This window comes from Ranitomeya imitator, chromosome 3 (genome assembly GCF_032444005.1).
Source record: "Ranitomeya imitator isolate aRanImi1 chromosome 3, aRanImi1.pri, whole genome shotgun sequence".
Lineage (NCBI taxonomy): Eukaryota > Metazoa > Chordata > Amphibia > Anura > Dendrobatidae > Ranitomeya > Ranitomeya imitator.
Window position 1 is genome coordinate 615,623,967 of NC_091284.1, and position 16,262 is coordinate 615,640,228.

A 16,262-nucleotide genomic window follows, 5' to 3' on the forward strand; every position below is an offset into this window, starting at 1 on the left:
TCAGTGTTGCCAGCTGCACATTTAGATTCAGAATCTGGGCTTCCAAATGCACAATGTGCTCACATCTCGCACAGCAGTATGCACCCTCGATCGGCTGCTCAAGGACTGCATACATGTGGCAAGATGTGCACTGGATGGCATTAACAATAGTGGAGCACATTTCCTAATGGGGCTCCTGATTCAATATTGATATTCAAAAACACTTGACCTACTGATGTCTCAATTAATTTTACTTTTATTGGTATCTATATTTATTTTTGACATTTACTGGTAGCTGCTGCATTTTCCACCCTAGGCTTATACTCGAGTCATTAAGTTTTCCCAGTTTTTTGTGGCAAAATTAGGGGTATCTGCTTATAGTTGGGTCGGCTTATACTCGAGTATATACGGTACATAAAATTACTTGAAGTAGGTGACTGACAATATTTGTCCAAACAGATTTGTTTTTCATTTAAAAGGAGTTTAAAAGTGTATTTTGTAGTGGGAAATCCGCAAAAAAAAATGCAAAATTAATGAACATGCTGCGGTTTTTACCGCGATGCGTTTTTTTTTCGCGGAAAAAAACGCATCATGTGCACAAAACATGCAGAATTCATTCTAAATGATGAGATGCTTATTGTATGCGTTTTTATTGCGATTTATAGCGTTTTTAATTGGGAAAAACACAAAAAAAAACGCAACGTGTGCACACAGCCTAAGAGTTAAAAGTTGAGAAAATAAAGAAGTTAGTTTCTGCCGGGGAAAAAAAATAAATATATATATATATTTTTTTTAACCCCTTCATGACCCAGCCTATTTTGACCTTAAAGACCTTGCCGTTTTTTGCAATTCTGACCAGTGTCCCTTTATGAGGTAATAACTCAGGAACGCTTCAACGGATCCTAGCGGTTCTGAGATTGTTTTTTCGTGACATATTGGGCTTCATGTTAGTGGTAAATTTAGGTCAATAAATTCTGCGTTTATTTGTGATAAAAACGGAAATTTGGCGAAAATTTTGAAAATTTCGCAATTTTCACATTTTGAATTTTTATTCTGTTAAACCAGAGAGATATGTGACACAAAATAGTTAATAAATAACATTTCCCACATGTTTACTTTACATCAGCACAATTTTGGAAACAAAATTTTTTTTTGTTAGGAAGTTATAAGGGTTAAAATTTGACCAGCGATTTGTCATTTTTACAACGAAATTTACAAAACCATTTTTTTTTAGGGACCACCTCACATTTGAAGTCAGTTTGAGGGGTCTATATGGCTGAAAATACCCAAAAGTGACACCATTCTAAAAACTGCACCCCTCAAGGTACTCAAAACCACATTCAAGAAGTTTATTAACCCTTCAGGTGCTTCACAGCAGCAGAAGCAACATGGAAGGAAAAAATGAACATTTAACTTTTTAGTCACAAAAATTATCTTTTAGCAACAATTTTTTTATTTTCCCAATGGTAAAAGGAGAAACTGAACCACGAAAGTTGTTGTCCAATTTGTCCTGAGTACGCTGATACCTCATATGTGGGGGTAAACCACTGTTTGGGCGCACGGCAGGGCTTGGAAGGGAAGGAGCGCCATTTGACTTTTTGAATCAAAAATTGGCTCCACTCTTTAGCGGACACCATGTCACGTTTGGAGAGCCCCCGTGTGCCTAAAAATTGGAGCTCCCCCACAAGTGACCCCATTTTGGAAACTAGACGCCCCAAGGAACTTATCTAGATGCATAGTGAGCACTTTGAACCCCCAGGTGCTTCACAAATTAATCCGTAAAAATGAAAAAGTACTTTTTTTTCACAAAAAAATTCTTTTAGCCTCAATTTTTTCATTTTCACATGGGCAACAGGATAAAATGGATCCTAAAATGTGTTGGGCAATTTCTCCTGAGTACACCAATACCTCACATGTGGGGGTAAACCACTGTTTGGGCACATGGTAAGGCTCGGAAGGGAAGGAGCGCCATTTGACTTTTTGAATGGAAAATTAGCTCCAATTGTTAGCGGACACCATGTCGCGTTTGGAGAGCCCCTGTGTGCCTAAACATTGGAGCTCCCCCACAAGTGACCCCATTTTGGAAACTAGACCCCCCAAGGAACTTATCTAGATGCATATTGAGCACTTTAAACCCCCAGGTGCTTCACAGAAGTTTATAACGCAGAGCCATGAAAATAAAAAATAATTTTTCTTTCCTCAAAAATGATTTTTTAGCCTGGAATTTCCTATTTTGCCAAGGATAATAGGAGAAATTGGACCCCAAATATTGTTGTCCAGTTTGTCCTGAGTACGCAGATACCCAATATGTGGGGGTAAACCACTGTTTGGGCGCACGGCAGGGCTCGGAAGGGATGGCACGCCATTTGGCTTTTTAAATGGAAAATTAGCTCCAATCATTAGCGGACACCATGTCACGTTTGGAGAGCCCCTGTGTGCCTAAACATTGGAGATCCCCCAGAAATGACACCATTTTGGAAACTAGACCCCCAAAGGAACTAATCTAGATGTGTGGTGAGGACTTTGAACCCCCAAGTGCTTCACAGAAGTTTATAACGCAGAGCCATGAAAAAAAAAAAAAATTATTTTCTCAAAAATGATCTTTTAGCCTGCAATTTTTTATTTTCCCAAGGGTAACAGGAGAAATTTGACCCCAAAAGTTGTTGTCCAGTTTCTCCTGAGTACGCTGATACCCCATATGTGGGGGTAAATCACTGTTTGGGCACATGCCGGGGCTCGGAAGGGAAGTAGTGACGTTTTGAAATGCAGACTTTGATGGAATGCTCTGTGGGCGTCACGTTGCGTTTGCAGAGCCCCTGATGTGGCTTAACAGTAGAAACCCCCCACAAGTGACCCCATTTTGGAAACTAGACCCCCAAAGGAACTTATCTAGATGTGTGGTGAGCACTTTGAACCCCCAAGTGCTTCATAGAAGTTTATAATGCAGAGCCGTGAAAATAATAAATACGTTTTCTTTCCTCAAAAATAATTATTTAGCCCAGAATTTTTTATTTTCCCAAGGGTTACAGAAGAAACTGGACCCCAAAAGTTGTTGTCCAGTTTCTCCTGAGTACGCTGATACCCCATATGTGGGGGTAAACCACTGTTTGGGCACATGCCGAGGCTCGGAAGTGAAGTAGTGACGTTTTGAAATGCAGACTTTGATGGAATGCTCTGTGGGCGTCACGTTGCGTTTGCAGAGCCCCTGATGTGGCTTAACAGTAGAAACCCCCCACAAGTGACCGCATTTTGGAAACTAGACCCCGAAAGGAACTTATCTAGATGTGTGGTGAGCACTTTGAACCCCCAAGTGCTTCATAGAAGTTTATAATGCAGAGCCGTGAAAATAATAAATACGTTTTCTTTCCTCAAAAATTATGTTTTAGCAAGCATTTTTTTTGATTCACAAGGGTAACAGGAGAAATTGGACCCCAGTAATTGTTGCGCAGTTTGTCCTGAGTATGCTGGTACCCCATATGTGGGGGTAAACCACTGTTTGGGCACACGTCAGGGCTCGGAAGTGAGGGAGCACCATTTGACTTTTTGAATACGAGATTGGCTGGAATCAATGGTGGCGCCATGTTGCGTTTGGAGACCCCTGATGTGCCTAAACAGTGGTAACCCCTCAATTCTACCTCCAACACTAACCCCAACACACCCCTAACCCTAATCCCAACTGTAGCCATAACCCTAAACACAACCCTAACCGCAACACACCCCTAACCACAACCCTAACCCCAACACACCCCTAACCATAACCACAACCCTAATTCCAACCCTAACCCTAACCCTATGTGCCCACGTTGCGGATTCGTGTGAGATATTTTCGCACCATTTTTGAAAAATCCGCGGGTAAAAGGCACTGCGTTTTACCTGCGGATTTTCCGCGGATTTCCAGTGTTTTTTGTGCGGATTTCACCTGCGGATTCCTATTGAGGAACAGGTGTAAAACGCTGCGGAATCCGCACAAAGAATTGACATGCTGCGGAAAATACAACGCAGCGTTTCCGCGTGGTATTTTCTGCACCATGGGCACAGCGGATTTGGTTTCCATATGTTTACATGGTACTGTAAACCTGATGGAACACTGCTGCGGATCCGCAGCCAAATCCGCACCGTGTGCACGTAGCCTAATTCTAAAGGTATGTGCACACGCTGCGGAAAACGCTGCGGATCCGCAGCAGTTTCCCATGAGTTTACAGTTCAATGTAAACCTACGGGAAACAAAAATCGCTGTGCCCATGCTGCGGAAAAACTGCACGGAAACGCAGCGGTTTACATTCCGCAGTATGTCACTTCTTTGTGCGGATTCCGCAGCGGTTTTACAACTGCTCAAATAGAAAATCGCAGTTGTAAAACCGCAGTGAAATGCGCAGAAAAACCGCGGTAAATCCGCAGCGGTTTAGCACTGCGGATTTATCAAATCCGCAGCGGAAAAATCCGCAGAGGACCAGAATACGTGTGCACATACCGAAACCCTAACCCTAGCCCTAACCCTACCCCTACCCCTAGCCCTAACCCTACCCCTAACCCTATTCTAACATTAGTGGAAAAAAAAAAAAATTTCTTTATTTTTTTATTGTCCCTACCTATGGGGGTGACAAAGGGGGGGGGGTCATTTATTTTTTTTATTTTGATCACTGAGATATAATCTATCTCAGTGATCAAAATGCACTTTGGAACGAATCTGCCGGCCGGCAGATTCGGCGGGCGCACTGCGCATGCGCCCGCCATTTTGGAAGATGGCGGCGCCCAGGGAGAAGACGGACGGGACCCCGGCTGGATCGGTAAGTATGATGGGGTGGGAGGGGACCACGGGGGGGGGGGGGGATCGGAGCACGGGGGGGGGGGGGGGAAATCGGAGTGCGGGAGGGGTGGAACGGAGCACGGGGGGGCTGGAATGGAGCACGGGGGGGTGGAACGGAGCACCGGGGGGGGTGGATCGGAGTGCAGGGGGGGTGATTGGAGCACGGGGGGAGCGGACAAGAGCACGGGGGGGAGCGGAGCACTGGACGGAGGGGAGCCGGAGCAGTGTACCGGCCAGATCGGAGGGCTGGGGGGGCGATCGGAGGGGTGGGGTGGGGGCACATTAGTATTTCCAGCCATGGCCGATGATATTTCAGCATCGGCCATGGCTGGATTGTAATATTTCACCCGTTATAATGGGTGAAATATTACAAATCGCTCTGATTGGCAGTTTCACTTTCAACAGCCAATCAGAGCGATCGTAGCCACGAGGGGGTGAAGCCACCCCCCCTGGGCTAAACTACCACTCCCCCTGTCCCTGCAGATCGGGTGAAATGGGAGTTAACCCTTTCACCCGATCTGCAGGGACGCGATCTTTCCATGACGCCGCATAGGCGTCATGGGTCGGAATGGCACCGACTTTCATGACGCCTACGTGGCGTCAAAGGTCGGGAAGGGGTTAAATGGACACAGGCCTGCATTTCAGACTTGTTTTTGCCTGCCTCCCACATGACACTAAACTTAATAGCTGAGTATTGGGGAGGAGAGGACTTCCCATGGTTTCATGTGTCTCCCAATAACATCCAAGAAATGTCCTTCGTGCACATCCCCCGGCTTGTACAGCAGAGCACCATAGTTCACATCACTTATAAGAAACTTACATTTGGTTGAATGAAATTGAGCAGCTTGCTTCCCTTCATGTTGTGTCCACGGTGATGGAACAATTGTCCTTTTTGTAAAAAACTAAATCCATAGAAGAAAATGGTCAGTAGCATCAATATCACCGGTGTAACAATCCCGCTCCCATGTAATGTATGCAGTTCACTGGATATTGGGCATCTGAATGTACATTACTTACCTCTTCTATGGCCTTTTGTCTTCTATCTTCTATCTCTTTATCCAACCTAAATAAGAAATAAAAGGGGCCATGAAGTCAGAATCGTATGTGTACCGCAGGCTTATCAAATTCTGCACAATGAAGGCGAATCACAGCAGGATACAAGATTTAAAAATCGGACAAATATTTTCTCCTGCCTTTATGAAGAGATTGTACTATGTTTCTATAAGGCTACCAATCCCTGACCCTGTGCCCTTCTAGCATGTCAGACTGTCACCAAGGTCAGGTCCAAACAAGCTTATGAAAAATAATACACTTAGTCCAGACAAAAAAAAAAAAATTCATCCATGTCTGCTTTTGACATTGTTTTACACATCAACCATTAAAAAGAAAACACAAATCTAGAAACTAGACAACGCAGCTCATCTCCGCTGCCCCATTACTTTACATTAGTCTGTGTAATGGCTTTTCACAAGGGAGCACATGGATCAGAAACGTGGCCTATATCTGGAATTCCTGCCCCTGTAAATGTGGCCACTGCAGACCTCAGTGTGTAGGGATCGGGACACAGGCAGCGAGATGCCCATTCACAGCACAAAATGCACGCTATATGGACAGACGCGTCAGGACACAACAATTGGTGCATTCACATTATTCTTTCAGTCCCATTGCCACAGGAGTATAAAATCCAGCCCCTCGCCAGGCAGACGGCCTCTGCTAACACTGGTCATATAGAGCTCACTGAGCGGACTAATCGGATGCCACCACTGTAACACGTAGGTTACAGACATGTCATTCCTAGGAAATATTCCACAATCAACTGCGAGTGGTAGTATTGAAAAGTGGAAGAGTTTAGGAACCAAGGCAAGGAAGCAAAGTGGACGACCACGTATGGTTAGTGTGGTCACAGATCGCAGAGTCACATAGTTCATAGAAGTTGCCAACACTCTGCTGGCTCAATTACTAAACTAAGAAGAACCCAAGCAGTCATAGATCCAAAAAAAAAAACCTCAACACCTTTATTAAATATATATAAAAAATTGTATACAGCCAAACCGGGATATATGGTGCTAAAAGATGGCATGAGATATAGCCAGCATCAATGGTTGCCCAAGGTAGGGGGTGTCCCCCTGGATACAAGATGTACAAATGTTTAAACACTCAGTAAACAGATATGTATTGCCATGTGGCAAGAGTACAAAACAAGTCATTAGTTTGCCATAATCAAAATCACATAATACCTTGTGATGGAACAGTATCCAGGAGTCACCAGCCCACACCGACGCGCGTTTCGGTAATAGTACCTTCCTCAAGGGGCGTCATCTCATGCCATCTTTTAGCCCCATATATCCGTTTTGTCTGTATACAATTTTTTATATATATTTAATAAAGGTGTTGACTTTTTTTGGATCTATGACTGCGGCACATGTGCAGATGGAAATCTCGTCACCAAGATCTCACTGGACACCCCAGTAGCACCACCGGACATTGGAACATCCTCTCATCCCAGCCTGCAGCATCACCCCACTCCTGTCGCCTCCAGCAGCGACCCCGCTTCACCGCAGCCACCACCCCCGGTAAGCAATAAGACACATGGATTATAAGAAGCACCACCATTTTATTAAAAAAAAAAATTCCTATTTTTCTCCTCAAAATTTGGGGGTGCGTCTTATAATGCGAAAAATACAGGTATTTTTCTTTTCAGTCAGCCTTACAGCCAGTGTTATGGGATTGTGGACAGGACTATATGGATGGCACAGTTTTTTGGCAGGTCAATTCAGCTGTAACTTAATTGGATTGATGTAAAAAAAAAAATACAACTTGGCTGCAGTGCAGCACATGTTGGCACTATACAAGCCATTAGTAAGGAGAGCCTGTGGGGAAGGTCGGACGGCCACTATACAGTTTTGTGGTAATGACTAGAGTGGAGTAATAGAATTCACTGGACCCGAGGCCATGTCTGGTAGCTGCGGCAGCTGGACCCAGGACACTGCAAACTTCTTAGAAACTGCAGGCATCTTGGGTGTCTCTTCTAATTAGGTTGCCCCTGAGACATCATGACAAATCCTTGCAACATGATGCTGTGCATTATCATGCTGCAACATGAGATTATGATCTTGGATGAATGGCACAACAATGGGCCTCAGGTTCTACTCACTGTATCTCTGTGTATTCAAAATGGCATCAATAAAACGCATCTGTGTTCATTGTCCATAATAAACGCCTGCCCATACCATAACCCCACCACCACCATGGGTCACTCAATTCACAACATTGAAATCAGCCAACTGTTCATCCACACAACGCCATACACGCAGTCTGCCATCTGCCCTGTACAGCCATTCATCCGTGAAGAGAACACCTCTCCAACGTGCCAGACGTCATAGAATGTGAGCATTTGCACACTCAGGTTAGTTTCAATGACGAACTGCAGTCAGGTAGAGACCCCGATGAGGATGACAAACCAGCAGATGAAGCTTCCCTGAGACTGTGTCTGAGTTTGTGCAGAAAATATTTGGTTATGCAAACTAATTGCTGGAGCGGCTCTCTGGGTGGATGGTCTTAGGGTACCGTCACACTATACCATTTCGATCGCTACGACGGTACGATTCGTGACGTTCCAGCGATATCGTTATGATATCGCTGTGTCTGACACACAGCAGCGATCAGGGATCCTGCTGAGAATCGTACGTCGTAGCAGATCGTTTAGAACTTTCTTTCATCGCTGGATCTCCCGCTGTCATCGCTAGATCGGTGTGTGTGACACCGATCTAGCGATGCGATCAAGCGATGCGTTCGCTTGTAACCAGGGTAAACATCGGGTAACTAAGCGCAGGACCGCGCTTAGTTACCCGATGTTTACCCTGGTTACAAGCGTAAAACTAAAAAAAAACAAACAGCACATACTTACATTCTGGTGTCCGTCAGGTCCCTTGCCGTCTGCTTCCCGCACTGTGACTGCCGGCCGTAAAGTGAAAGCAGAGCACAGCGGCTGTGCTTTCACTTTCACTTTCAGGCCGGCAGTCAGTGAGTGCGGGAAGCAGAGACGGCAAGGGACCTGACGGACACCAGAATGTAAGTATGTGCTGTTTGTTTTTTTTTAGTTTTACGCTTGTAACCAGGGTAAATATCGGGTTACTAAGCGCGGTCCTGCGCTTAGTTACCCGATGTTTACCCTGGTTACCCAGGGACCTCGGCATCGTTGGTCGCTGGAGAGCTGTCTGTGTGACAGCTCCCCAGCGACCACACTACGATTTACCTACGATCACGGCCAGGTCATATCGCTGGTCGTGATCGTAGGTAAATCGTATAGTGTGACGGTACCCTTAGATAATCTTAGAGATGAAGATGCTGGATGTTGAGGTCCTGGGCTAGTATGGTTACCCATTGTCTGTGGTTGCGAGTCTGGATGGATGTACTGCCAAATTCTCTGAAACACCTTTGAACATGGCTTATGAAAAATGAACATTCAATTTACGGGCAATAGCTTTGGTGGACATTCCACCAAAGGCAAATGCACACTCCCTCAATACTTGCGACATCTGTGGCATTCTGCTATGTGATAAAACAGCACATTTTAGGCTACGTTCACATTTGCGTTGTTGTGTGCTGCGTCGGCGATGCAACGCACGCAAAACGCTGCGTTTTGTGACGCATGCGTTCATTTTTATAGCGTAAAAAAAGTGCAACAAGCAGCGTCCTCTGCGCCCTGACGCTTGCGCCCAAAAAACGCATGAGTCACAAAACGCAACAAAACGCATGTCCATGCGTCCCCATGTTAAATATAGGGGCGCATGCTTCGCCGCGGTTGCGCCCGATGCACCGCAAATGTGAACGCAGCCTTAGAGTTGTCTTTTATTGTGGCCAGCCTAAGGGTATATGCACACGTCAGGATTTTTTGCAGAAATTTTCCTGACAAAAACCGGACATTTCTGCCAGAAATCCACATGCGTTTTGTTCGCGTTTTTCATGCGTTTTTTCCCAAATGCATAGACTAGAGGGAAAAAAAACGCAGAAAATCCGCAAAATTAATGAACATGCTGCTTTTTTTTACCTCGATGCGTTTCTTTCGCGGAAAAAAACGCATCATGTGCACAAAACATGCAGAATTCATTCTAAATGATAGGATGCATAATGTATGCGTTTTTAATGAGTTTTTATCGTGAAACAGGGATATTTGTGTTACTCACCGTAAAATCCTTTTCTCAGAGTCGTTCATTGGGGGACACAGGACTGTGGGTGTATGCTACTGCCGCCAGGAGGCTGACACTAAGTAGGTATAAAAAAAAAAAAAAAAGTTAGCTCCTCCTCCATAGTATACACCTTGCCACTGGCCCTGACAGCTCCAGTTTGGTGCACAAGCAGTAGGAGATAGAGAAAACAAAACAGCATTAGAGCAAAGACAACATGTCTAGAATAATACTACAGTCTGAACAACCCCATAGACAAATAAAATGAATAGCGAGGGAGCTGTGTCCCCCAATGAACGACTCAGAGAAAAGGATTTTACGGTGAGTAACACAAAAATCCCTGTTTCTCCATCGTCTCATTGGGGGACACAGGACTGTGGGATGTCCCAAAGCAGTCCCAGGGTGGGAAGAAGACTCACTGGAAGAAAACCCCTAGGCACTTACCGCCTATAGGTGTGATACCGCAGCCTGAAGAATTTTCCTTCCCAAACTTGCATCAGCAGAGGCCTGAGTGTGGATATTATAATGTTTAGAGAAAGTGTGCAGGCTGGACCAAGTGGCCGCTTTGCAAACCTGCTCTGCTGAAGCTTGGTGCCGAAGCGCCCAGGAAGCCCCTACCGCCCGAGTAGAGTGTGCCCTGATCCCAGCCGGGATGGCTGCACCCTTGATACGGTAGGCCTCCTGAATAGTGGTTCTTATCCATCTGGCTAAGGTCGATCTAGAGGTGGCGAGTCCCTTTTTATGACCCGCAGGAAGAACGAACAGAACATCAGTCTTTCGAAAGGAAGCGGTCCGAGAAACGTATCTTCTCAGAGCTCTCACCAAATCTAGAGTATGGAGAGCTTTTTCCACCCGGTGTGTAGGCGCAGGACAAAAAGAAGGCAAGACAATGTCCTCATTAATGTGGAATGAGGAGACTACTTTTGGCAAAAATGAAATTGTAGAAACGGCGCATGACAGGACAAGGCCGCTAATTCCGATACTCGCCTAATGGATGTTATAGCTACCAGAAACAAAACCTTCCAAGAAAGGTACCTTAAAGGAATATCTTGGAGGGGCTCAAATGGAGGTCCCTGAAGAGCACTCAAGACCAAATTAAAGGTCCCAAACTTCTATCGGAGCTTTGTAAGGAGGGACTATATGAGAGACTCCCTGCAAAAAAGTTTTTACTTGCAGATTGGTAGCGATCCTGCGCTGGAAAAGAACCGATAAGGCGGATATTTGCCTCCTAAGGGTACTTGGAGCGAGACCTGAGTCTAGACCAGATTGGAGAAAAGCTAGGACATTAGGAATGGAAAACCGAAGAGGAGGAAGACCCTTCTTCCTGCACCATGAGAGAAAGACTTTCCAGGTGTGGTGGTAAATGCGTGCTGAAGCTGTCTTTCGAGCATTAACCATAGTTGAGGCTACTTTGAGAAAAACCGGCCTGGGTCAGAATCCAAGATTCAACGGCCAAGCCGTCAAACGCAGGGCCTCTAAGTTCTGGTGGAATATCGGCCCCTGCGACAGAAGATCTGGCTGCATTGGTAGCTGCCAAGGAACCCCGACGATCAGCTGAACTAGGTCTGCGTACCATGACCTCCGAGGCCAATCTGGGGCGACTAGAATTGTCGGAACTCCCTCTAACTTGATCTTCCTGACGACCTTTGGAAGCAGCGCCAGAGGGGGAAACAGATATGGAAGACGAAATTGGTTCCAAGATAGGACTAGTGCGTCTACGGCAATTGCTCCTGGATCTCGAAACCGTGCAACGAACCTGGGTACTTTGGTATTCGACCCGGTGGCCATTAGATCCACGTCCGGGATTCCCCAGCGTAGACATATCTGCCGAAAAACATCGGGGTGAAGAGACCATTCCCCGGGCGCAAGACCCTGTCGGCTCAGAAAGTCCGCTGCCCAGTTCTCCTTGCCCGGGATGTAAACTGCCGAGATCACAGAGTGATTATTCTCGGCCCAGCGGAGGACTTGTCCTACCTCGCGCATGGCTGATCTGCTGTGAGTGCCCCCCTGATGATTTACGTAGGCCACGGCCGTGGCATTGTCCGATTGGATCCGCACCGGGCGACCCGCCAGAAGATGGTGAAAGTGCTGCAAAGCCAGCCAAATTGCCCTTATCTCCAACAGATTGATTGGAAGGGTTGATTCCCTTGGGGACCAACGACCCTGAGCCGTGTGCTGGAGAAACACTGCTCCCCAACCGAGAAGGCTGGCGTCCATAGTGACTACCAGCCAATGAACTGGAGGAAAGGCTTTCCCCTGAAGTAGGGAGGAACTCCTCATCCACCATATCAGGGATTGCCTGACCCCAGGAGCCAGACGACACCTGAGGTTGAGAGACAAAGGACTCCTGTCCCAGGCTGACAGAAGTGCCTGTTGGAGTGGACGAAGATGGAATTGGGTGAATGGAACCGCTTCTATAGCTGCTACCATCCTGCCCAAGACCTTCATGCAGAACCGGATTAAATGGAAACTCGGCTGCCGAAGAATTTTTACCTCCTGCCGGAGACAAAGCACCTTGTCCTGGGGTAAAATAGTTAGCCCCCGAGAGGTGTCGAAGATCATCCCTAAAAAAGAGATCTTCCGAGATGGTACTAGAGATGACTTCTTTAAATTGACCAGCCACCCTAGATGAGCTAGGGTGTCCAAAGAGATGTTGACGTTGTCCCTGCATGCCTGAAAAGTTGGTCCTTTGACTAAGAGATCGTCTAAGTAAGGCAGAATGACTATGCCTCGAGAGTGCAGGATTGACACTACTGTTGCCATCACCTTCGTGAACACCCTGGGAGCAGTGGCGAGCCCAAAAGGTAATGCAGTGAATTGGAAGTGTCGCTCGCCTATGGAAAACCGTAGAAATTTTTGAAGAGGAGGAAATATAGGAACGTGCAGATAGGAGTCTTGAATATCTATGGAAGCCAGGAATTCTCCCCTTTCCATAGCCGCAATGACCGAGCGGAGAGATTCCATACGGAAGCGACGAGTGCTGATGAATTTTTTTTAGACACTTTAGGTCCAGAATGGGTCTCACGGTCCCATTCTTTTTGGGAACCGTAAACAGATTTGAATAAAACCCCTTGAACCTTTCTTCCTTTGGAACAGGGACAATGACCCCCTTGGACTGAAGAGACTCGACTGCTCTGAATAAAGCTCGGGTTTTTAAACTGGGAAGACTGGACGGAAAAAACCGGCCTGGAGGGAGACCGGAAAACTCTATTTTGTACCCTGAAACCACCAGGTCTCTTACCCATCTGTCGTGAACAACTGACAGCCAGGACTGATGGAACAGTAGTAGGCGACCGCCTACTCTGTTGGAAGCGACGAGAGGCTGCCTCCAGTCATTTAGCCGAAGATCGAGGATATCTAGATCCCCTAGATCTTGACGGTTGATACCGCATTCTTGCCAATGGATTGGCCCTATAGGAGACCTGGTGCTCCCGGTCTAGGACAGGCCGACTTGGGGGACCTGCGCTTGGTGCCGCAGACCACCGGGAGTTACGAAAGGATTTAAATCTTGCTTGAAATTGGCGACGAAAAGGTTGCTTAACCTTTTGTTGAGGAAGGAAATTGCTTTTACCTCCCGTGGTATCAGATATAAGCTGATCCAATTTTTCGCCAAAAAGACGGACACCTTGATAAGTAAGGGATGTAAGGGACTTTTTTGAAGTAGAGTCCGCCCGCCAATTTCTTAGCCATAGGGCCCTTCTGATAGCAATAGCATTTGCCGCAGCCAATGCTGAACAATTTGCCGCATCCAAGGATGCATTAATCAGATAATTTCCTGCTAAAGATATCTGATTTGACATCTCCATCACCTCTACAGGAAACCCCTTATCCTGAAGAGCCTTAGTTACAGACTCTGACCAAGCTATCATAGCTTTGGCAACCCATGTGGCCGCAAAAGACGGTGCGAGAGCTGACCCTGAAGCCTCAAACAGAGACCGAGCTAGACTCTCTAGGAGCCGATCAGTCGGATCCTTAATAGACGACCCATTAGGAAGAGACAGCAACGTACTAGAGGCCAAACGGGACACGGAAGGATCCACTGAAGGGGATTCTGCCCACTTTTTACAAAGCTCTGGAGCGAATGGATACCTTGCACCTAGGGCCTTCTGGCCCAAGAAACGTTTATCCGGTCGCTCCATGTGACGTTGGACTAAATCCTCAAACTCAGGATGAGTAGAAAACACCTTATGAGGTTGCTTGAATTTCTTAAAGGACACCTTATGACCAGAAGGTAAGGTGGCCACATCCTCTACTCCCAAAGTCTGGTTAACAGCCTCAATGAGACTGTCAGATTCCTGATAACCAGGAGCTTCTAAATCAAAAGACCCCTCTGAGTCATAGTCGGAACCGTGCTCACTCAATTCCGCAGGAGAGGGAGATCGAGAGACAGGATTCAAAGATGCTGATGCACCTGACGGACCGGGAGACGCTGTGTGGGATCGTTTCCCCTGTGTCTGCCAAGAGGGAGTACGGCCCCTGCAGGCCGGAGGATCCTGAAAATCGGAGGATCTTTCCAAAACAGGCGGATGAATGTCCCTGACAGGGGCTTGAAGGGACTCAACCGCCTTTGTTAGAGACGCCATAGACTGCGTTAATGATATGACCCACTCAGGGGGAGACACTGCCGACCCAGGTATAGGCACACCCGGCAGGATAGCTGGCGGGGTAACAGGCAGGGTAGCAGACGGGGGCTCCTGCACGCGCTCGGAATCACAAGCCTCACAGAGATGGTTACTTTGCGCATGCGGAAAAGCAGACTAACAGGTAATGCATGAGGTATACAGAACTGAGTGAGTCTTCGGGTTTCTAGACATGATGACTCTAAAGCCGTTATGCTCCGTATCTCCTTATGAGCTACTAGGTCTAGAACAAATACTGTTGTCAGGCTGAGGGAAGTAGCACTTACCCCAGTCCTGTGTCCCCGTATGCTCTCAAACACTGAACCAGGTCTCCTGTGCAAACCACACATAAACTAATTCACAGGGCGGATGCCTGAAAAAGTGGGAGGAGTTACCGCACATGGACCCGGTTTAGGCCGAAGCAGGGATATAGATTTTACTCTTTCCCCTGCTCTCCCGGGAAAGCTGGGTGCTCGAAACCGGAAGTAAACCGTCGCCATGGAGGCGGGACTTCCCCCAGACTACAAGACCCATAATGCCACAGGCTGTACAGAGAAAACCGGAAGCCGCCGAAAAAGGGGCGGGACTTCCGCCCATGCTCAGACTACAAGATCCATAATGCCTCAGGCGAACAGGAAACCGCCTAAAAAAGGGGTGGGACTTCCGCCCATGCCTCTGCTGAAGTTTGCTTGTGGGGAAAAACGCTGGAAAGCAGCACAGCGCCGGATATAGTCGCCAGCAGAACGCGCGATGAAGCAGGAGCCCCCCCTGTGCAGCCCTCTGACAGCGCATAAGGTTAGACATAAAAAATCCACATATAAATATATATATACATATATAAATATTAAAAGACGGTGCAGGCACCCTAACTCCTTACACCCTTCAGAAGGCGAGGAGAGGGACCGTCTGCCTCCTTTAAACACCGTAGTCGTGCATTGGTGATGAAGTGGAGGCTGCACGGACAAGGAATGAATGCCTGTACAACCTAGGGTTCCGTTACCTCAGGGTGGTCAGGTTCTTAGTCCGGCAAAAAAAATCCCACGTCGCGGGAGAGGATACGTGGAGGCGACACTCCACGTGCTCGCCCGTTGTTGGTTTGGGGAGATCGGACCCCTTCAAAAGGGTCCGTCGCCCCTGTCTTATCTTCAGAGAAAAAAAAAGCATCTGGGAAAACCCAGAGATGTGCCTCCTACGGACACTAAGCATAAACTGGAGCTGTCAGGGCCAGTGGCAAGGTGTATACTATGGAGGAGCTAACGTTTTTTTTTTTATACCTACTTAGTGTCAGCCTCCTGGCGGCAGTAGCATACACCACAGTCCTGTGTCCCCCAATGAGATGATGGAGAAAAAACCTGAACGTGTGCACATAGCCTAAGGCACACCTGTGCAATAATCATGTGTCTGATCAGCGTCTTGTTATGCCACAAATGTGAGGTGGATGGATTATCTCGACAAAGGACAAGTGCTCACTAACCCAGATTCAGAAAAGTTGGGAAGAATATTAGAGAAAAAGGGCAAAGTAAAAGTCTTGGATATTTGAGATAAGCTCTTGAAAAATGGGAGCAATAACAAAAGTGTTGTGTTTATGTTTTTGTACAGTGTATATTCACAGTTTAAATCACTCTTATTTCCCCCATGAATATGGAAATTCCAATAGTAGAAGAGTGAGAT

The 16,262-nt window shown here is 46.8% G+C and overlaps 1 protein-coding gene across 1 annotated transcript in view; it reads right to left on the reverse strand.

Annotated features, from left to right (window-relative positions):
- Positions 1–16,262, reverse strand: part of BORA (BORA aurora kinase A activator) — an 84,019-nt gene that overhangs the window by 49,083 nt on the left and 18,674 nt on the right. The window contains exons 4-5 of the mRNA XM_069758141.1: positions 5,804–5,849; positions 5,607–5,688 (exon numbers count right to left, since the gene is read on the reverse strand). Of these exons, the coding sequence (XP_069614242.1) occupies positions 5,607–5,688; positions 5,804–5,849 (128 nt within the window). The remainder of the gene's footprint in view (positions 1–5,606; positions 5,689–5,803; positions 5,850–16,262) is intronic.